General features: G+C 36.4%; 1 protein-coding gene across 1 annotated transcript in view; it reads right to left on the bottom strand.

Moving 5' to 3' along the window:
* The window catches only part of ADGB (androglobin), a 149397-nt gene that overhangs the window by 34286 nt on the left and 90622 nt on the right, over positions 1-24489 (bottom strand). Inside the window, 6 exon segments of the mRNA XM_009281545.1 lie at positions 3323-3507; positions 5121-5308; positions 11564-11717; positions 11913-12047; positions 14683-14776; positions 17249-17383. Coding sequence (XP_009279820.1) covers positions 3323-3507; positions 5121-5308; positions 11564-11717; positions 11913-12047; positions 14683-14776; positions 17249-17383 — 891 coding nt within the window.

Here is a 24489-nt window from a genome sequence, read left to right as displayed (position 1 = left end):
CACAACATTGTCAACTGATGAATTACACTTTAAGAGCATGGTCTCCATAGTATTTAATTTTACATTTCTGATAATAACAACGTGCAGTTGAGACAGAAATCAAAATGTTTCATAAACATGATTAAATTAGTTATTTTTCCCACACAGCATTGGAAATTTAGATAAAACATTTTTCTAAAGGATCATGTTAGAAAACGACACAGTTCAAAGTAGTGGAGGTGAGCACATGAAATATGATGCTATTTTGGGCTTTAGTGATGCAATAATCCAGTATTTGAACAATTTGTCTTTGCCTCAGGTTCTGAATATGCTCAAACAGGCAGAAACTGATTGATTTACAGAAGATTTATTGTTTTAAAATCTTCATAAAAGGACTGAAGACTTTAATATCTTACAACATTGATGTATAGTGGTGTCCATGGAGAGTATAGTAGCTGACTTGTTTGCTTATAAACAGCTGCTTTATTTAAGCAAACTTGTAATGCTTATGAAGAATATACATTTTCAAAATGAAACCCATAGATACAATGAAAAAAAACCAAAATAGTATACGATCTTACAAATAAAATGGAAATAGCTTGATTAGGAAGTGAAGTGTATAGAAAACAGGGAAACAAATGGAGATCATGAAAGAAGTTAAGGCGGCGCAGCAGCAGCATCTAAAATCTATTACATATAAGTGTAGCAGAAGCAGGTAGAAGGTACTTCATTTTTGTTAAAAATGACCTGAGCACTACAGGGACAATTGTTGAAAATATGCCTAAGAATTATGTACCTCATTAAGCTGTATTTACTGATTCTGAACAGTAAAATTAAACACCACTTCAAAATCAAATGCCAATCAACTGGCTGAGTGTACTTTCAGATGACAAAATTTTCATTCCAGTTGTGTTTTAGCTTCTTTAGTAGCCCAGCCCTAATGTTATCAAACAATAAAAATGCCAGTAACAAACAGATGGTGTTGTCTGACTGTAGCTCTTGAATACGGAGTTTGGCAGAACTCTGACTTCGAAAGCCTGGAAGTGAAGCACATAAGAGGATGTCCGGATAACCTAACTCTGCCCTCTAGAGTGTGCAGAAGGTTATCTCGCTACCTGAGAGGGGGATGACGGCAGAGCATTGCCACAATCTCAAGCTGAAGGCTCTCTTTATTAAGTCCGGTTGTAAATGAATACCTGTTTAGTTGGACAGCACATCCAAGGCAACTGGATTCTTTGTGTATCATTAAGAAAAAAAAACCCTGTAAGCCATAACCACTAGCTGATATGACAGGATCACAGGAGGCTGAGTGGTCCTGGCAGAGGCTGGAAGACACCTCTGGAGATCATTTAGTTCAACCCCATTGCTAAAAGCAGGGTCAGCTAGGGCAGGTTGCTCACGGCCATGTCCAGTTGGGTTTTGATTATCTCCAAGGATGAAAACTCCAAAACCTCTCTGGGCAACCTGTTCCAATGTTTGACATCCTGAGAGTAAAAATGAAACAAAACAAAACCCAAAAACAAACAACCCCCCCTCCAAATCACCTTTTCCAATGCTTAAATTGTATTTTCTACATTTCAGTTTGTGCCCATTGCTTCTTGTCTTGTCACTGGGTGCCACTGAAAAGAGTTTGGCTTCATTTTCTTTACCTCCCTGCCCCTTTATTTATATGCTGCCAGGCTTGGGCATGCAGTAGATTCAGAGAGTTAGTTTGCTGGATTACAGAGAGTCAGTTTTAACTGATGCCAGCTGACTTTTGTTTGGTACAATCACTAGTTTCAAAGTACTTTGAGAAAATACATGAATTTTAGCATACTTATGAAAGATGACCTTTGAACACACACTGGTTCTCACCTTTAACAAGAGCTGAGCTGACAAGACTGCAATGTAATGAATAGCAATAAAATTTTTAAAAAATTAAAAAAAAGAAAAATAATTTTGAGCAAATAAACTTCTTAAATTCAACTGTTCAGCCAAATATGAGTGAGGTGTTTGCTGTAACTTTCAAATAAATTGTGTTCTCAAAAGAAATTTTGTTTAAATTCAAGTATTCCTATAAGGGATAACTTTTTCTCAGTATTTCAGTTGCTATCATAAAGAACTGGCAATAGCATAATGGGCATTTGTGAGCTTTCCAAGTCTGGGGCAAGTAGCTCTTCCTTCAGTGTCTTCTATTTCCATGAACATAAGTGTGAACCTGTAGCAGAGGTAGAGTCAAAAATGGAGAGTTTTTCTTAGGGATAAATACTATATAATTATTCAAGAGTCTTTTGCCTTGTACTCTGGGGCTCATATGATGGATGAGAAGTCAATAAAACGTGTACTTCTGCTAAAAGGAGTGATCCTCAGGATGGTGCATTTAAACCATAAGGCTCAGTGTAATCTGTGAATTATCTACTATGTCCCATGGTCTGGGCATCAGTTTCCAAACAGCCAAAATTTTTTTAACTTTAAAATCAAACAAATAAAGGCAAGATCTTGAAAATAAAACATATTTCAATTCTCAAGGACAAGCATATGCATAAAATTTTCAGAACTGAGAAGCTAATTCAATTACCCACACAAGTCTTTACTCAGTTACTGTGGTGGGTTGACCTTGGCTGGAGGGCAGGTGCTCATCAAGCCACTCCCCTCCTCAGCAGGACAGGGAGGGGAGAAAATAAGATGGAAAAAAACCTCGTGGGTCAAGATAAAGGCAGTTTAATAAAGCAAAAGCAAAGGCCGCGCATGGAAGCAAAGGAAAACATTGCTCTGGAAGACAAATGTCATAATAACGAATGCCCCTCCTCCTCCTTTCTCTTAGCTTTTATTGCTGAGCAGACGTCATATGGTATGGAATATCCCTTTGGTCAGTTTGGGTCAGCTGTCCTGGCTATGTCCCCTCCCAAGATCTTGCCCACCCCCAGCCTACTGGGTGAGGGGGGGAATGTTGGAGAGACAGCCTTGATGCTGTGCAAGCACTGCTCAGCAGTAGCCAAAACACTGGTGTGTTATCAACACCTTCCTAGCTACCAATACAAAGCACAGCACTATGAGGGCTGCTATGGGGAAAATTAACTCTATCTCAGCCAGACCCAATACAGTTACAAAACAAGACTAGAAGGCAGAGGAAGAAAATAAGGCTGGACACCTTATTTCAATCAATCCTTTTGGTACCTTTCCTCATTGCTGAGGACCAAGGACTCCTGTTCATTGCTCAAAAATGTAGCTGATTTCACTTAATCATAAAGCGATTATGGAAATCATGGTAAAATTAGGAAAAAATAATATTTTCTGTGATTACGTAAAGTTACTGTATATCCCTCAGCGAATAAAATTATCAAATACAGAATACAATACTTACGGTGGGAACTCAAAAGCGTTTCATTACTCAAGAAATTAAAAGCAGGGATGACTGCATGGCCCTTTCCAGTGACACTCACAATTTCTTCCTCATTATCTAGGACTTGTAGTTTAATGAACACATCCGATTTAGAGGTTTGTACCTGCACTGTAGCAATATGTGACGCTGTGACTTTTACTGAATACCTAAAGAGGAAGAAAAAAATTATAGCGATATAACCAACTATACCACATCATTCTTTTTCTGCAAGTACCTGAACATTGTGCTGATCTGGAAGCGAACACTTAAAATTGAGTTTGTAGTCAATTGCTTTCCTGCAATCTGATGGGCTAAGCTTCCTGTGGTGAAGTTTAGTGCAGTCAATCCATGATCAAAGTAAGTGCTGCTGCTGCAAAAAAGGGTGGTCTTGCCATTTCTTTTTTTCACTGCCCTAGCAAATGTCCAGATATACATTTTCACTCCTGCTGTACTAGTATTTGTTGAAAAACATGGTTAGCCGGAGGAGGGAATTGTTTCAATTAAAAAGTAACCCAGCAAAAGAAAAAAAAGATGTGCTTTCAAAAGGGTAGAGCTATCTCATTTGATAGCAGCTGCTACTATGGTCAACTCAAAAGACTGTGGAATTAAAAGATTGTAGAATTAGAGTCTTAGGATGAAATTTAAATAATATTTTTGTTGTGACTCATAACTTTATATATTACTTGCTTTTTGTCCATAAATTCAAATTGTTAGACTAATCTCAGCAAGCAAGCAAATACACGCCACCACCACCACCACCCTGAATTCAGCACATTTGGAGTAAAAAATATACAAGTATTTTAGAATAAAATTTTTTAAAGATTGTCGACATCAGAGGGGAAAAAAGAAAAAAAACCTCATCAAGGAAGAGAGAGTCTACAGAATTTGATTGCAATTGTTACATTTCCATTACATGTTTTCTTCATTTATATTGAACCTGATTCCTCTTGTTGAATAGACCTCTATCCCAAGAATAATATATTGATTTGAAATAGTGATACAAATTGTCAGGAATCAAGGCAAAATGTTGTAGAATTATCCTTCAAAATATATACATGTAATCAGCTCTAAGCATGGGGCCTGTTTTAGTGCAGTGTGTAGTCCTTTGTGTAAAAACTTAAGCATAGTAATTTAGTCAGGGTCGGTTTTGAACTCAAACTCAGCTAGAATAAACTGATTTTAATAAACTTTAATAAATTAAAAAAGGATTAATAAAAATTAAATAATCGTGTTTTTATTAAATATGTTGTCCTAAAAGAATCTGCATGGTAAAATAAAATGTGAATACATTTTTTTGCCAACACTGCAAGATGAAAATTGGTCTGATATATCAGAAAAGAAATTGTTGTATTTCTGGATTTTATTTAAAACTTTACCTGAATAGCTGAAAAAATATACCAAACTTTATGTCTCCTCCTCACCTGCAAAATCTCAATTTTAATACATATTTAATCCCCAAAAATACTACAGAATTTCAGTAATTGACTTATGGATAAGATTTCAAGATTGAGCCTACAGAAATGCAAAATACTGTTATTAGGATTTTAAAGTTACAGTCTGTGTACTTCATACCTGTTCTTCATTAAGCAGTGGCAATATTTCAGAAAATAACACCTTCATAAATGAAATGTTAAATTGGGTATTGAACATTGACAGTCCATAAAATTCAGATATTTGCTTTAATACTTTCTTCTTCTAAGAAAGAGGAAAGAACATGCTTTTCTGTCAGGGATGGTCCATATAAAAAGCAGAATTTAATCATTCTTCTCTCAGTATTTACCTGAACATTACATGCCTGTCATTGGGTATGTAATAGTCTTTAATTTCTTTAGTAGAATACACATTATTTACAGTCTCACGAGAGAGGAATGGGAGTGGACTATGAGAACCAATGAGCCGGAGCCTCCATCTTCCAGCTGCCACAGGAAGGTCACCAGTATGTGCTTCGGCCATGAATGTGTATCCTTTCTGAAAGGAGAAAACAAGTCATTTTTACTTGGAAATAACACTACACAAAATGCACTCTATGACTACTCTATTCTGAAAAGTCTTCTTATAACATGACTAAAGTTCAGCAAAACACATTTATTCAATGTATTTTCTTGCTTTGTACATCATACTACTACACAAATATCTCCCAGTTAAAACACATCTATACATCTTTGGGTTCTGTAATATTACCATTTTTTTCTTGTAAAACCAATAGTATCAATCAAAGTCTTTTCATTTGGTACAAAATATTTTTTCTCTCTTGATATCTTACCAAAACTATATGTGGTGGTGGTGATAGTAGTAGTAGTAGAAATAACGAAGAAAGAGTTAAAGACTGCATAAGCCAAGAACCTTCACTCCAAGCTCTGAGACAACCACATTAAACCTATACTCTACTATTGCTGGGAAGCATCTGTCTTGTATGCCAGATGTAAGAAAGAGATGTATTGCAAAGTGTTGATGTATTTGAAAACTGCGCAACAATTTTGAGATTATAGATACTTTGAACTCCAAAGGCGACCACAGCTGAAGATAAGGAAACTAATATTTTGGCAATTCACGCACAAGACATTTAGCAAAAGCTAGCAGTCCTCACACATATGAAAGCAAAATTAGATAAAGATAAAATGTAAACATGAAAATAACTGCATTCACTGATAAACCAGAGACTTAAAAATGTCCCTTCATGCTGTACGCAGTGTGAAAGTATGGGTGAATGCAATTTGCTGCATGGAAATTCAGAGATCAGATTCATTCTGTCTTCAGATCTGAGGTTAAACTAATATTGTCCCTACTTTTAATAACGTCATTTCAAGTATAGCATTAAATGTCAGGATATTAATCTAATTTTATGAAGATGTTGATTTAAGAAAAAAAATTTCTAGTATTAGAAAAATCAAATAAAAATTAATAAAAAATGCAACACAGTTAATAAGCCTGATGCAGATTTATCTGCTCTTTATGAATCCTGAGAAGAGGAATATGGGAAACCAGAATTTAATTTAAAAGGTTTCAAAATTTTATTTTATTTTGTATTTGAAAAAAGAAGGCAATATGAATGTGATTACTTGAAAGGCAGGGGCAGGAAAGAGGGATATAATGAGTGCAGTGGCCAATTGCAATGTTACAGGGGAACTCAGGATAGTCCCTTCTGATACTTTGAACTCCAAAGGCGACCACAGCTGAAGATAAGGAAACTAATATTTTGGCAATTCACGCACAAGACATTTAGCAAAAGCTAGCAGTCCTCACACATATGAAAGCAAAATTAGATAAAGATAAAATGTAAACATGAAAATAACTGCATTCACTGATAAACCAGAGACTTAAAAATGTCCCTTCATGCTGTACGCAGTGTGAAAGTATGGGTGAATGCAATTTGCTGCATGGAAATTCAGAGATCAGATTCATTCTGTCTTCAGATCTGAGGTTAAACTAATATTGTCCCTACTTTTAATAACGTCATTTCAAGTATAGCATTAAATGTCAGGATATTAATCTAATTTTATGAAGATGTTGATTTAAGAAAAAAAATTTCTAGTATTAGAAAAATCAAATAAAAATTAATAAAAAATGCAACACAGTTAATAAGCCTGATGCAGATTTATCTGCTCTTTATGAATCCTGAGAAGAGGAATATGGGAAACCAGAATATAATTTAAAAGGTTTCAAAATTTTATTTTATTTTGTATTTGAAAAAAGAAGGCAATATGAATGTGATTACTTGAAAGGCAGGGGCAGGAAAGAGGGATATAATGAGTGCAGTGGCCAATTGCAATGTTACAGGGGAACTCAGGATTAAGTCCCTTCTTCAAATTCTCCAAATTAGCCCTACCAGCTTGCTATTTCAAACATTAAAATTCCATGTTCCACCCAAGACATAGTGCAGATGAAAATTCTTTGAAATGTTTTCTCTCTTGTCAGTCTTCTGCTAAATTCCAGTTAAAAGAAATAAGTATTTACCAGCAAAAAAGCTTTGTTGAAAAATTCTTATAATAAATAGGGTTGTGATTTCAGGACCATCCAATAATGCAGGGTTGTGACTTCAGGACTACTGAATATTTAGAATGAAAGTAAAAGAAATGATTCATGATTCCAGTTTGTGCATTTGTAACTGTAAAGCACTTTACAACCTTTAATCACTACAAGGTAAAAGCAACCATTCAAAGCTATGATTCAGGAGAACTAATTTAAATATCTATTTAAGCATACAGTTAAAGTCCCCCCTGTTCTTAACAAATACACTTGGAAATTGAGAGGGATTTAGCTGGATATTCAAGTGCTTTCTGACAGCATGGTGCACATGAGAAAAACACTTTCTGCTGTATACCTGTTTATAACAATAAGGTTCTACAATCTTAATCTTCACTATAAATATGCAGAAAATTTAGACTTAAGATTAAAAAATTGTTTGAGTGGGCACTTTCTGAATACTATAAGCAATTAGAAAGCACAATATCTGAATTTTACAGCTGGTAGGAAGACAGAGTAATCAGTCACTACTGAGAAATAAGTAAATAGATCTAGACAACCCCATCAGATTTACGTCTCTTTCTTAAAAACCTTTGAGAGGTTTCATTACCTACTTAGACATCTTGTTACAATTTGCTATCTCTAGAACCGGAAAGGGTTGTTTTCTAATATACCACCTAAATTAACTTTTTGGTAAAGTAAGATGATTTCCTTATGTCCTTCTATGACTAGTCAAGACAAATAACTGATCAGTGTCCTTGCTCAAATAGACTTCTATTTTCTAGACTAAATATGCTGTTAGTGATGATTTCTTAACCTCTTATCTTCATTGGTCAGCTGAAGCTTGAGGAATGCTTGTCTCTATCATTTTCTACAATCTGTTCAAAAGACTTGTGAATAATAGAGAGGAGAATTAAAAAAAAAAACAAAACAAACAAACCCCAACCCAAAACCAACTGTATCCACCAGTAGAAAAAAATTACCATGGAAAAAGAAAATTTACTGCAAAAAAAATCCAAATAATGCAAAGCAAGTAGCTAGTTTCTATCTAGATTGTAATGTCTGCAGAAAGGTGACAGACATTATTGCTAGTGTGCAGATTTTATCCTTATTGTCAATCATTCTGAAATGAACTTTAATGTGTTCCAGGAGTATTTGTGCAGCAGAATAACAATATCGGTTGATGGGATTTCTTTTTAGCTCTATTGTAAATTGCTGATTCATAGTTTTGAAGCAGAACAATTAACTGGTAGGTTTATTTTTAAAAAAAAAAAAAGGACTTTTTTTCTGTAATAATATTGACATTTAGGAATTCAGGCATACTGTATAATTTCTTGCTTCATGTATTACATCACTGACTATTTTTCACAAAATACTGTTAAAAAGAAAGGTAACACTGAAATAATACCACTGTATTCTGTTTTCCATAATAATTGCATAATGTCTTGTCAAAACATCAGTAGAGCTTTCAATAGCTTTTGCAGGTCCACTGAAACATTAACGAACCATTTACAAAGAAAACAAGCTAAATTGTACAGTATAAGGTTATATTCTTACTGAGAAACTCAGTAGCAGTGATTAAGAAATGTAATAAGTAGAGAAATACAGCATACCTGCACAATACTCTTAAACCAAAATCACTCTTTACTGATATTAACCACATTTAATATTATAAAATGTAAGTCATGTTTAGAGAATAATAACAAAAATGTCTGCTTTAAGTGGGGACTTCTTCAATAAGGAAGGAGAGGAAAAAAATAAAAAGGGCCATTTTCATTAGTTAATGACAGAATCACTGAGGCTATCGTGCTGTACCCATGAAAAAAAATATTATTATGGAACGTACCAGGTGGGGTAGCGCATAGCAAAAAAAGCATTTCCAATATTAAAACCACTGTACTGCACAAAGTGTTGGTAAGATCTTAGTTGGAATATTGTCTACAATTTTGGACATCTTTATTCAAGAAAGATATGTTAACTGGGAGGAGATCTGAGAAAGAATTAGTAAAATCAGGGAAATGGAAAACCTGCCCTACAAGACAGAACTGGACAGTTGTATCCTGCTAAGCAGAACAAATGCTGAGATGAGATCTGAAATAAATCTGAAGTTGTGATTATTCCTTCCACAACCTGTCACTTTCCTGAAAAGCAGTAAGTAGTGTTCACCACTGAGATTTCTTTTTGCATCCTGCCATTCGCCGCTGTCAGATTCCAAACTGAATTTTCCTGTCTGGTGGAATCCATGCCCGATCTCTGAGGATCCCAAAGTAGTTCTGAGAGCTTGAAGAGCTTGTCTGCAACCCTTCTTTTTTAAGCATATTCTTCCAGCAGTAGCAGTCCTTATCTGTCATATTCAGCTAATATTCACTATAAACGCTAGATAAGGCAAGTTCACTCTAGTGAAAAAAAAAAAAGTATGATGAAATTGGAAGTCAAGTTACAAAAGAAAGACAAGAAGACTACTCCTAGTGTTAGAGTGTAACTGACATCAATTCCTTGTTATTGACAGATGAGGCTGAGAGGCTAAAACGTAAATCTGTCTTCACTAAAAGGTCAACTGTGAACACGTGGCTAGAATAGTTAATATTTGGGGTAATATTAAAGAGGTAAGAGGCAGGCCAGAATAGGAAAAGTAGTAGTAAATGATTATATAGATAAATTAAGGTTTTGGATTAGTTAGGTCTGATGAACTTCTGAACTGTCTGAAGGTTAAATAACAGGTTAAAACAATCACAAAACTTTTAAATTATGTTTGATAACTGATGGAGGACAGGTAAGGTACTGGAAGACTACAGAACTGGAATGCTATATTTTTTTTAGTTGGACAAAGGTGTCTAGAAAATTATCAGTCAGCATAACTCCAATGGCTGAAAACATCATGAAATAACTAATAATATTAACTCCTTGCAACCCCCTCAACATAGGAGAATGACTACAAAAACCAAGTCCTGTCAAACCAATCAAGCTCCCTTCTATAGGAAAGCACACTATGGGAATGAAGGAGACACCTGACACTGTCTCTTTGATCATTCTTCTAAGCCTAAGGAAATGCTGTCATAATGAAGAAACTAGGGTGGCTGTTGGACAATCACATCCAGAAAGCACATATTCGTGGCTCCTTTTGGAAGAGCAGGATGCAATCAGCGAGATTTCAAAGATCTAACCTGAACCTGATTCCCTTCAGTATTTTTATTAGTAATGCAGATGGTGGAATGGAGAACATATGTTTAATTAGCCGATACCACAAACTAAGAAGGATTGTAACTTCAGAGGAAAAGAAAATAAGAATTCAAGATTATTTTAAATTAGGGAAATGGCCTGAAAAAATACCATTAAAAGCAGCAGTGAAATACACTATATTTAGTCAAGAATAATAAACTACAGGATTCAGTTCTTCAGGAAAGCACTTAGGGTTACAGAAGTACATGAGTTAACAACGGTGTTGCAAAATAGGGCACGCATCACAGTTAGATATCTAAGCAGAAGTAAAGCCCACAAGACATGTAAACTAATCGTTCCTTACTCATCATTTGTGTGGCCACAAGTTAATCCTTGGTGCAAAGTTTACTGTGCTCAGTGTTGTGCATGATAAACAAGAAAAAAACAACAGCAATTGGAAAGAGGCCAGAGGAGAGAGTAATCAAGAGTGTAGAACATGTAACTTGCAAGGAAAAACTGAGCAAACTGTCTTCTTTAGCCTAAAGGTAAAAAGGCAGGAGGAGGGGAAGCTGTGAAAATTATTTAACAATATAGGGTTTTTTTAGAAGCAATTTACACTAATGCTTTTGAGGTAACATACAGGCTTTGAGGGGGAGCATATCTAAAGCTGTATTTGGCATCAATGCTGCAATTATCATTAGCATCTGAAGATGCATGTTAATTTAATTATTGTAAGCATGACTTAAAAAAGGCTATTCAAACCTCATTCTTAGTTTGGCCCCCTGACTCTTGAAGGTTGTTCTGTCAGTTGGACAGCATCAGCAGCAACCATATTGCTATTGAGTAGCACGGCACAGGGAAGTTGGATGATATTCCTCCATTTCGCGATAGTAAAAAATATCAAAGAAAATTAAGGCTATTCCTTCACTGTAAAAGGTTTAGCACAGAAGCAGATCAGTGATAGTCTCTGTTCAAACTGGCTAATAAATAAGGGCGCACTTCTAAGTAGAACATTATGACACAGCTGAAAATATCCACAGAATTTGGGCAATTGTTATTATTTTAAAAATTATACTTTTCACAATGACTCTTTGCATTTACCTTATTTTTGGGATAAACACGAGGTGCCACTTTGAAAAAGACATGTGGCATTTCGTCCAGCGTGTCATTATCAACAACATGAAGTTTACAGGAAGGGATAGTGGTATGCACCTTTGGCACTATAAGCATGTCTTATGGAACAAGAAATATTTCTCTAAAAAAAAAAATTCAAATTATATTAAAATTATTTTCACAAATAAAATTATTTGTGTAACACAAAGTAAAAGTATAATTAGAATTTAAGGAAAGTAGATTTATGTAAAATTACGTTTTTAAAGCAGGTTAGTGAAAAAACAGTGTATCAATACTACTTCCCCATAAGAGTTATATAGGGCTGTATGAAACTCACCTGAAAACCACAAACCACACATTTGGTGGCTGATCGGCATACGTTACAGCATAGTCAGCGAAAGAGATCTTACACCATTCATCTTCGTAACAAGGAAACTTTTCAATTGACTTACAGTTTCTTTTAAACATTTCTCTGGAAAGCAGAAAACAAAATAAATATTTAAATCTAATCAGGAGGGCACATATATCTTGACTTTAACTTATGCTAATCATGAAGAACACCGCTTTGTGCATGAATGTAAAACAATGATATAAAATGTGTTACTCTAGTAGCTGTTCACTCTTAAAAAATAATAAATCAGGTAGGGATCAGCTCTTTTAGACCTAATGGCCTGTAATGGCCAATACTTAAATACAAATATTTCTATCATTCAGTCTATCCATGAGCACAACTGCTTCCAATAGCCCAAAATGTTATGGCTTTAAACTTTTCTTCTTTTTTTTTTTTTTTTAAAAATAAGTATCAGTTAGCATAACTTCCATTTCTTTATATTAAGCTGTCATCTTAAAGCTGTGGCATCATTAGGAGATTAAAAACCCCCTTATTTCCTTTTAAAACTTTTTTGAACAAGAAATTAATAAAAGCAAAACCAAATAAATTTAAAATGGGATGAAAGACATTGCTTTCACACAGGAAGGAATCTAAGACTGTAAATTCAGAAGTTATTTGTTAGGCAAATAAGCTCGCAGGTGTTAAGAAGTTCTGCGAAATTAGAGCTAACCTCACTGGCACCCTACTGACACCATGAATTTTTATTTATCATATGCAGTATCAAAAATTAATGTTCCTCTGGACAAAGCAATGTGAAGATCAGCATACAAAATTCACTGTTATGTGAACAGGTTGTCGGGTGAAGGGCAGAAGAAAGATAACTGGTCTCACTCCATCTTTTGGCTCCTTCCAGTGATTTTCTCTGGGTATTATGAGTGCAAATATGCCTACATGGAGGTGAAGGAAAGGACATCCTTCTCCCTGCAACTCCCTCTGTCTTGCATTATTCTTTAGCTACCTGCTTTCTGCAGTAAGTAAACAATGTATCTTTTTTGCTATCTTTTAATTGCTGTAAAGGTTTGGTTTATATGGTTTACGTAAAGGGGATAGTCTAAAGAAACCTCACAACATCCATTTTCGGCGATAGCGGTCTTCTGTGTCAAATATGAATGTATTCAAGTTGTTCAACTGCAAAAGTTTCATCTACAAAATTTGGACAATGCTACTCTGATGTTCTGTTATTCCTATATAGTAATCAGAATTCAGAAACAAGCTCCACATTCGTGTTTTTAGCAATGATAATAGCTGCCCTTGACATTTAATTAAGGTGAGTCACAGAGTGGATGCAAATATTGCTGGAAGTAATTTAAAGCAGAACAGTTTGAAATCTTAGTCCACGAAGCTTTGCAAGGGTTCCTTGCACCACTGATAAACAGCACACACAGAGACAGAAAAAGCCCCTCAGAAACCTCAAATTTTTAATTCATTGAAAATTATGCTAGGGACAAACATAGATGAGCTTACATGGGATGTATAATGAGAAACAGGTGGCAACCCTAGCACAGACTGAGAGGTTTTAGGGCATTTTAAACTGGTGTTTGTGTTGTAAAATGGTACTGCTTCCGGCCTCCAGTAAATCTGGGGTTAGAGAATGGGAAAACTTTTACCCTAATACTGAACTTCCAAAATTCCTGCATGTTACTTTATTGGCCAAGGTGCTAGCTTGTTACATTAAATGCAAGTCTGCCAGCTGTTAAAAAAAATGAAACAAAATCACATTAGCATGATTTTAACACTCAAATGTACCCCCTGGGACAATGCCTAAGAATCAGTCCTGTAAGTTTTAAAAGTCTGAAGGTAGACTAAAAACTGCATCTGATCTTTGCTGATTTAGAGATGCTGCAAATATAAAACTGAGATCTAATATTTGGAACAAGGCTGTGGTTGCAAAGTCCTGATCCCATCAACATACAGAGGTTTTACAGGATTAGAAACTCTAAAAAGTGAAATAAAATTACACCCCATATGAGTGTTCCTCAAATTGCTGGTTATAAGGAGTGAGTATTTATACCCACAGCCAGTAATTATTGCCAGTTCTCACTCCTCACCCCTGGCAGAACTGATCTACTGCTAGATCAGTTGTGTGAACACTTGCAGAGAGATTTTTGAAGAACTTAATGAAAATATGTGATCCCCAAAGAGTGTCATGCTTGCAAATGACTTCAGGAACACCACTGAAATTAGAGTAGCTATCTTTGCAAAAGCTGTAATTAAATACCAGGGAAAGCATCTACCTAGAAATACATCTACTTTCCTTCAAGCAAGTGCTACAAACAAATCCTCTGATGATATAAACTGTGGTACAATTAAATAGTATAGCTATCTCCTTTCTAATGTCAACCAGGATTCCTTAACAGATAGCATGAATCAAAATGCTTCTTTAAATCAACTGGTTAGCTGTTTAACTAAGGAATCAGTATCAGATTTATACTTATGAAACAAATAAATACAGGAGAAAGGTAATATTGTAGCTCAAGCTGTAGGAAAAAACCTGTAACACACATACGTAAAAAATAGATTTTCTATAGTTTTACTCATGTAGGATACACAGAATAAAGCATAGCACATCTTCACTAAAATTATCTCATCCCTTCCAACAGAGTTTTGTAATTTTAAAACTAGTAACACTCTTACCATATTTATTTTGTGAACCAGCAATTTGTGGCAATTCTATGGTACTGCCTGCAATAAAATAGTTTAATTATTACATGATTACCTTAACAGCATTACAGCACACTGTTCAAAATTTAACTCAATTGCAGTCCACAATTTTTGCAAGGTTTCTTTGACATTAGCGTTTTCTTTAGTACCTGGAAATAATAAAATAATTTAGAAAATATAACATCTAACTTTTGTATTGTTCTAAATATACACCTGCCAAATACGTGTGAAAAATGCAACTCCCACAAGTAAATTGTCTTATGAATCACTAGTTTTATTTGGAATTTTACAGAAGTCTCACTGAGCTGAAAACTAATTTCTCCTTTGACAGAGGAAATTCCCTTCATCATCACCTTTGTACTTTTCAGCACTCCTACAACTGCAAAAATGATGTGATCAATATTTTCTCTGATTTACAGTTCTTTCATTGTAACATGTAGTGATATGAGGTGATCTCTGTCCTTGGAGAATACGCTATTTAGCTCCCGGCAGCTTTTATTTGCAGATACCATGAAGGGGTAGGTATGTGCCTAGGCAACCTGTGTAGCTAAAAAGAAAAGAATTGGGCAGCTCCAGCAGGTAATTCATCCCACCCATGTTTGATACCTCTCAGATGACAGGATGTGTTGTCATTCAAGGTGTCTACTTCTATCCACAGAATACAGATGAAGACTAGGCAACTAGTTTAGACCTGTTGTCTAACTTTTCAAGACTAAAGTTAGGTGAAAACCTTCTTTATTGCATAAGCAATTAGTGACAGAAATGGAGGGGGAGAACTAAAAAAAAAGGGGGGGGAGTGTCATTCAAGGTGTCTACTTCTATCCACAGAATACAGATGAAGACTAGGCAACTAGTTTAGACCTGTTGTCTAACTTTTCAAGACTAAAGTTAGGTGAAAACCTTCTTTATTGCATAAGCAATTAGTGACAGAAATGGAGGGGGAGAACTAAAAAAAAAGAGGGGGGGAGTAATAACACTTTACTGTAATGACAAGTAAGAGATAAAAAATTATAGCTAATGGGGGAAAGGAGGAGAAGAATAGTATGACTGAAAAAAAAACCCCACAGTAAAGCACTGTAAAGATAATATCAGCATTAAAGGTAACATAGTATTGATAAATCAGAAGAAGTTATGAAGAAGTTAAGTTTTCTTCCATTATAGAAAATGGAAGAAAAGAGTTGGGATACTCACATAGTGCTCAAATGACAAAAACCTAAAATCTAAACTTAAAAGAACAGCTTCTGGGCTCTGGGATTTGTAGGGATTAATAATACTAGTGAAAGTTTATGGAAATTCCTAATTTACATGGCACTTCATAAACAAAAATAGAAGGGCACTAGACTACTAAGTAGGAAAGCTTAAGCAAGATTGGGCTACAGGTGATAGTTTGGGAGGGAGGCAGCACCAGATTTACTGATGAGGAGATGAAAGTACAAAAGATAGCTTGAAGACATCATCTGGTGCAGGTAGATATATAGTCGAAAGAACCCCAGCAATGATGGTAATTCAAGAAGGAGCTTCCAGCAGAAAGGGGATGACTTACTAAAGAGGGAATATATATCTACAATGGAGCAGTTTTCTTTGTTACAATCCTCAGGCATTCATATACTGAGAGGCTAGAAGGAATTGTTGTGATCTAACTTTCTGTGTAACAGTCCTGTTAACAATTAATTGCTATTTTATCATATATAAATGACTAATCCTTTTTCAATTTGATGAGTATCTGTTTGATTTTAAAGTTTTCAGTAGTACAACACAAATCTTGGTTTATTCCAATAAATACCTTATCCTTTTAAAAATAAATGCCACTTTTTCTAGTTTGAATGTGTCTGGATTCAACTCACAATCTTTGAATCTCAGACTAAAGACCTTCTTGTTAACCCTTCAGATCTCAGACTAAAGACCTTGTTGCTATCAAATTCCTTTTCTCATATGGGTACTGACAGATTATAGTGAAGTCATTCTTAATCTTCTCTTTCTTAAATTACAAACAAACAGCCTGCAAGTACAAAGCCCTTCTTTAATCCTCATCTTCACAACTCTACCCAGAATTTCTCAGTTGTTACCTATCTTTCTTCTTGGACTGTGGACACTGCACTTGGACACAATATTCCAGCTGAGATAACAGAATTGCTGAATAAGAAATGTAACACAAGTCTTCAACTGCTATGTAAGATTCCTCTATTTATACACATAAGAATGAAGGATTAGTATCAGCACAGTATCTTTTGAGCACAGTATCAGCCCTCGATGCTGTGTTTTGCTGATTATCCATTATGATGCTTAGGTTCTCGTATGAACTTCCCTTACCTTTCCAGAAAAAAACCCCCACCATTTAGTCCAGCTCTGAGCTAAATCTACATTAATGTAAATTCTGGTTTAATATCTACGAAAATCTAGTGGGGGTGTCTTTCCTCTACTTTTTAGTACCTTATGTGCTAATTGAGTGGTTAGGTTGAGCGCTATTCTTAGGTTTATAAGAGATCAGAGATTCAAATATAACATTCTATTGCATTTCAGTTCATTTTAACTAGATATTAATTAGTAACAAAATCTTTAAGTAAATATTTGAATAAAGTGAAGTATGAAACATTTTTAAAAGGCATTTTTAAAGGACACACCCGGTTTCCTGCTGTTCAGTACTTTCCTAACATAGGTCCCTCTCCAGATGGCTTGAAGTTTAAGAGCTGCTGCTTCCTCTTCAGAAGTGGGAGTTCGGTTCTGCCAACTACTAAGGGAATTCTTCTCACAACTCTCTGAAAGAAGGGGAGGAGAATGAGCAACATCAATAAAGCTGGAAGTCCTGTAGCTGCTTGCAGTGAAGTTAAAAAGAAAAAAACCAAACACAAAATGACGAGAGCGCTATATTCCAGAAACAGAGTGGTTTCTGCATAAAACTTCCATTTATGACAAAAATATCACTCTTAAAATTTTGCTCTTATCATAATAAAATTAGACAAAATATACTGTGTAATTACACAAAGTCAGAATGCAACTACTATGCTAATTCCAAATACCAAATAATTGAATTCTTGCTTCTCTTTACGGACAGCTATTGCAGGGCATTTTTTAAAATCAAGTCTCCTAATGTAATTTCAAAATATCCTTCCAAACATGAACAAACAGGATTTGATACATTAAAGCCTGACTCTGAATACAGCCTAAAAGAGCTTCACAAGATTTTAAGTGCTTCTGTCTCTCAATCTGGTCATTTTATTAAGCAATACTTTAAACACCAATGTTGTTCAAAACACTGTATTCAACCTTCGCTAAGGAGCCATGGAAAAAGGATAATATCTATGATAAAGCGAGAGTTCATATATCTGACTGTGACTTTCTGTTACACCAAGGAGTTTTGGAGTGGAACAGAAATTAGTAGGTTCTGACAGGTTAGTAATGAGCTCTTTGAAGGCATCCTTGCCTAGAATTAGCATCCTGGGAGCCATCAGCACCAAGGTTTAGGGGGAGGGTGTGGGGAGCAGCACTACAAGGAGCCAGTGCCAGGGGGCCAGTTTGGAACTGCACAGATACAGAACAAGGGCAGTGAGACAGCGTGAGAGGAAGGAAACAGTGCTCCAAAAGGAAGTACCACCAAACAAAAAGGAGGAAAAAAGAGAGAAATCTGCTTGAAAAATACAGACAACATTGCAGACAAACAAACAAGCTTAAGAAAAGATATTGCTGTCATCAGCCAGGAGATCATACATTTCACTCTCATCTCTTTTATTGAATATTGTTAAATGTGGCTGTGTTCCCAACCTTCATTCCTCATTATTGTCTCATTTCCAAACCCCAGAAAGCCTCTTTAATACTTAATGACTCTGAAAGGTTACACAAGCCCACTTCAACAGACAACAGATTAGAACTCAACAATATGAATAACACAACCACTTTTATAAAACAGAAGCATATAATCACAGAATAATATAGGCTGGAGGGGACCGTTGAAGGTCATCTGGGCCAATCCCGCATCCAAACCAGGATCAACTTAAAGCAGGTTGTTCATGGTCTTGACTAAATGTCCAGTCCATTTTTTTAGTATCTCCAAGGATGGAGACTCCACAACCTCGCTGGGCAATCTCTTCCAATTTTTGATTAGCCTTATGGTGAAAAATGTTTTCCTAATATCCAACTGGAATTTAACATGTTCTAAGATGTATCCTGTCACTGTGCATCTCTGAAAAGGGCCTGGCTCTTATCTCTCCCATTTATTCATCAAAGTAACACATATTTCAAAATGAATTTGTCCCATCTACAAGCTTCTCTATTTTATAATTAAATAACCCAGTGGCAAAATGCCTTTTGGCCCCACTAATCATTGTTTTCAAGGAAAGGAAATAGACTTCTATTGTCAGCAGGTGTTTTATCTCAGAAGAATGGCCTCTGCTGCAGAGCCTACATTCCCCATATAAGGCAAAAGAATATATTATAAAGTAAGTAAAAGTTGTATCCTTTTTATATGAACACAGAGTTACACAGACTGACCTAACAAGTAAGGAGACCCTAACACTGAACCTGAATCAATAATATATAAAAGTGTGACTACACCTAATGTTACTCCTGGTTCATCTAAGCATCTCTTGTTCTTGTTGCTTGTTAATCAGTAACCAAGTAATGGACAACTTCCCCAAGAAAGTGCCCAACTGGTGCAAGACAGTGCCACTGCACTTGGTTTCAGACAGGTAAGCAAGCAGTTTAGTAGTTTCAGGTTGTATGTCACTGCCAGCAGGCTCTCCTCTTAAGTCACATGAGAACCTTGTGATAGGTGCAGAAAAATGAATACTGTATAAAGAGATTACATAGTGGCATGGTGAGTCAGATTAGCTTGCTGAATGAAATTTTTTAAATTTTTTTTTCCCTTGGCTTAGCTTCCTGCAAAATCAGCAAGCTGATCTGATTCCCTAGCATCTGTGCAACTGCTCATGGTGGGAGTACGTGTTCCGGGATGGGAAGGGGAGAAGGACAGGACTTTAGTAGTAGCATTTAGTGAAGCTGCACCTTAAGATCTAAAAAGATCAGAACATGATCTGCATTTAATCAATGGCTTATATTGTATTTTAGTATTTGTATTGCCGGCAACAACATTCATAATATCCAGAGAACTGTGAATTGCCTATAAGCAGACTCTTAGGCTCCAGAAGTGACTAAAATTGACTTAGATATCATGATTCTGATTTTTTCTTATTATTGGCTTATATTTCTGCCAACTTAGCAGGCTAAATCAGTCCAGCACAAGGTTTGATCAGTGCTGGAGCTGCAGGAAGGTGTGGGGCTAGTACTGCAACAGCCTGCAGTTACACTGGTTTAAGCTGCTGTGGAACCTCAGCTTCAGCTTCACTTGGGAGGGAGAGTAAGTATTTATAGCTGTAGTCAGCAATTACAGCCGAGTCTTACTCTTCTACTGTAGAGGAGTTTATTCAAAGACAGAGGAACTGAAAGGGCTTGCATTTTCCAAAACCTGAAAATCATAGTGCCACAAGCACTTATAACAGCATTTATGTTTTTGTATACTGCTATTGATTACAGAACTGTTCACCTGTACCAGTTCAGATCTAGCCCAATAGATGTTTCCCATCTGCATGGCCTTTATATGTGACCAGGCTGAGGAGTTCAAATTCCCCTCACTACAAGAAGGACATCGAGGTGTTAGAACGTGTTCAGAGAAGGGCAACGAGGCTGGTGAGGGGTCTGGAGAACAAGTCTTCTGAGGAGCGGCTGAGGGAACTGGGGTTGTTTAGCCTGGAGAAAAGGAGGCTGAGGGGAGACCTCATCGCTCTCTACAACTACCTGAAAGGAGGTTGTAGTGAGGTGGGTGTCAGTCTCTTCTCCCAAGTAACAAGCGATAGGACGAGAGGAAATGGCCTCAAGTTGCGGCAGGGGAGGTTTAGATTGGCCATGAGGAAAAATTTCTTTACTGAAAGAGTGGTTAAACATTGGAAGAGGCTGCCCAGGGAAGTGGTTGAGTCCCCATCCCTGGACGTATTTAAAAGACATGCAGATGTGGTGCTTAGGGACATGGTTTAGCGGGCATGGTGGTGTTGGGTTGACGGTTGGACTCGATGATCTTCGAGGTCTCTTCCAACCTTAATGATTCTATGAAATTCCAGCTCCCCTGTCACTGAACCAAGACCTCATTATCCCCATTACTCCCTCAGAACAGAGATGTGAAATGCTAATAGGGGAATACACACAGTGTTGGCTTGGTGTTGCCTATGAACAAACTGAAAAGTTTATCCATGGGGGATGTCAGGTGGATTCCATAACTAGAAATAAATACCTATGTCACTAGAAAGAATACCTTTCATTTGTGAGGCTAAAGAATATAGGGATATACAGTCACTTAGTTAAATGTTAAATTGTTTCTGAACATACAAATATAATAATTCATATGCAGTGTCACACACAGAAATGAATTCTATTCATAGAAACTGTCAGAAGTTACCCCAGATCAGGCTGAAAACTGGAAATGGTGAATGTTTTGTGAAATTATATATTCCTAAAGATTTAATTTCTTTTTTGTTCTAACTTTTAAAATAAAATGTCATAAGAACAAAAATATTTTTCTTTGTAATATCCAAGTCAAAATAATGAAGTAAAAATTAAATATTCTGATCTTTAAAGGTTTTTTTGACTTAACGCTTCTTAATATTTTGTCTTATAAACAGAGAAGTATGTTACTGTGAAATGCTTTAAATCAACTAATATTAATTAGTGGATGCTTCAAATTTGACATTACGATTGAAAGCTGATTCATCAAAAATTTCTGATATGCTTTACTTGTTAATCAGAAGATACCCTGCTAATAATAAAACTGAAGTTCTTAAAGCAGCCTAGCAAGACTTTGTTCACCGTAAAATCAGCTGCAGTTTTCTCATAACAGTGTGGATGCATCTACTGTAGGCAATGTAACATAATGCTTTTTTGAAAAAGGTCTATTTTGCATGTACTGGAGGCACTTTACATATTCAGCCAAATAATGGCAAACTTTCCCTCACCCCTTATTGGAACTCAAGTTCAAATCCAAAGTGCAAGAAGAAACAAATGTTCAGAATTCTCTCTCCAGTCACACAGCACAACTGTATGATCACTGCTCTTAACCTATGTTTCTGGAGGAAAGAGAAGCTTGTTCTGGAAAAGAAGAGGGCAGGAACAGGACTTCTCAAATATGGTTTACACAGATAAGATAAACTTATAGCTAGCAGCCTGACTTCTAGATAAGATAAAATTTCAGACCAGAAGGTTTTAACAGAACTGCACACAAAAGGCACTCTACTGCCAATATCAAAGTTGGAATTTATCCATGAGAAAGAAATGTACTCTTTGAATTGTGCCTAAATGACTGTCAAGTGTCTGAGACTCGGCTTGGAAATCAGCGCCACAGATCTCCAGTTAGTTCATGAACTGAGTTGGCTCAGTATTGGGCCAAATGAAACCAGGACAAGGTAAAGAGAGGAAATGTGCAACAGAGCGCAGGCAAGCAGTATTAAGCTGTCAAGACCATCTCCCCTCATCTTGTGTAAAATCATCCTGATATGCTTCCTTTTCCAGGAAGCATCACATACCTCTGTAAATTCAGCATCTCATGACTGCCCAAAGTTCTGCAGGGTCCCTTTATCTACTCTCTTCCCAGAAGACCATAGAAGCGCCATGCCATAGAGAAGCACTCAGCTTCAGAAAATTCCATCTTTTTGTCATATGTTCACACGGCATGGTCTTCCACCTGTTTCTTGTGGCTCCTCTGCTAGTTGCTCCATGGGGATGGATGGTATTTGGCAGACAAATAAAAGTCACTAGATCATTTTCAGGATGGCTTCTCAGAAACCTTACCAGGCATGACTGCTAACTGTAGTACATCATAATATCCTTGCCCTCAGTAAATCTTGAGATGAATTCAGCACACAGTGCAAAATGAATATGCTAATATAAAATGGAGGTGGCACTTAAAAAAAAAAGCTCAGATTTGACCTGATCTACTCTCAGACACAGACAACAAAAAGATTTCATTCATCTGCTATGGTAGTTTACACTGATGACTGTTAGGTTCCAAAGGGTTATAACTCAAGACTTGACAAGATCTGAGCAACTAACCTGACAATGCAGCAGTGCTAATGTGGGCCAGGCAAATCAGGTGATGTCAGTCCTTCTAGGCCTTCCTACAATGCATTTCTCACCTGTTTTTTCATGCTATCTACCTGTTTTTTCCTGACGTTTCTCTTGATGTATGCTTTTTTGAATGCAGCTGTCTCCATTTCTAGAGTTCTGGGATGGAACCTGAACAAAAGCATGCATTTATTCCAATACAACCTTTATTAAGCAGGGCAAAATGTATGTCCAAGGTCAATAAAGCCAAAGGGAAAAAATTCACTTTCCAGTCCGATGTGAATCTTTTGTAATTTAAGCCTGGAAAAGCAACTAAATTAAAAAGATATATTGGACATAGGAGGAAATCAAACTGAAACAGAACTTTCCTCCTTCATACATTTATTCCACTTCTTTGATTCTCCCCCCAAATCCTAAAAAGTATTCTGCCACAGTGGATCTCATAATTCAGTAATATGTATGAGGTCTTTGCTACAACCTGTCAACTGTGCTAATTATTCAAATCTAATTAAAAAATGTCTTCTCTTCTATTGCTGACAAGTATTTAAGATTTTTGGGGAATACAGAAATCAGTAGCACAGTCATCTTGAAAAATGTGACAGGTGTTGACTTCAAGTGGTATTTCAAATGTCAATATGCTGACCCTTATAACCTATACTCTTGCCATAGGATATAATTCTGTGAAAAATATAATGAGTTATTCAGTCATTCTGGCTGATCCTTCATCTCTGATGTCTCACAGAAGAATAACCTTCAGAAGAGAGGAGATTTGGAGGAAAGTCCCCATTAAAGAGTGAGAGACAAGTTATGTGCTTTCTTAAAGAACAAGAGTATTACATCATTTTGTCAGTAAAGATATTTGTGTAAATTTTGATGAAGTTCATTTTATACTTATTTTTCAAAATAAACTGACTAATGAAAGGAAGTTAATATCATTTTGATTGACCAAGGAGAAATACTTTATACTCTAAGTTCATAATAGCAGAAGGAAAAGCTAAGTCACCCTGAAAGAATGGCTTTCAAATAGTGATGATGTATTTTCCTGCCAATTTTTCAGATAAATTATTTTTCTGTCTTAATATGAAACCATATACATAAAGCTTCTATTAATAAATTAAATATTTATATTAATAAACAGTTACATAGACTGCAACATAAGTCTCTTAAAATGGAAAAGAGCCATATATTTGGTTGGCAGGCAAACTTCATTCTAACTGCTTGTGCCTCCATCCTGCATACAAAATGAGGCAAAGAACCTGCAGGAAGAGAATTATCCCTGCTTGTAATATATCTGTTTGTCTTCCAATGGCTCCTCCCACAGTACCTTCAGGTATCCAGCATACCCTAATCACAGGCTGGGGAAGAGGTAGATGGTGCTGTAGCTAGTTCCCCGCTACATGTGTGTGACTATGACTGGGTTAATGATGGGGGAGGTCCCGGACGACTGGAGGCTTGCCAATGTGACGCCCATCCACAAGAAGGGCCGGAAGGAGGATCCGGGGAACTACAGGCCTGTCAGCCTGACCTCGGTGCCGGGAAAGATGATGGAGCAGTTCATCTTGAGGGTGCTCACAAGGCATGTGCGGGACAACCAGGGGATCAGGCCCAGCCAGCACGGGTTCATGAGGGGCAGGTCCTGCTTGACCAACCTGATCTCCTTCTATGACCAGGTGACCCGCCTAGTGGATGAGGGAAAGGCTGTGGATGTGGTCTACCTGGACTTCAGCAAGGCCTTTGACACCGTCTCCCACAGCATTCTCCT

Source organism: Aptenodytes forsteri, unplaced genomic scaffold, assembly GCF_000699145.1.
Source record: "Aptenodytes forsteri isolate BGI_AS27 unplaced genomic scaffold, ASM69914v1 Scaffold82, whole genome shotgun sequence".
NCBI classification, from domain to species: domain Eukaryota; kingdom Metazoa; phylum Chordata; class Aves; order Sphenisciformes; family Spheniscidae; genus Aptenodytes; species Aptenodytes forsteri.
The sequence above is the reverse complement of the archived record's forward strand: the minus strand, read 5'-3'. Positions and strand labels throughout refer to the sequence as shown.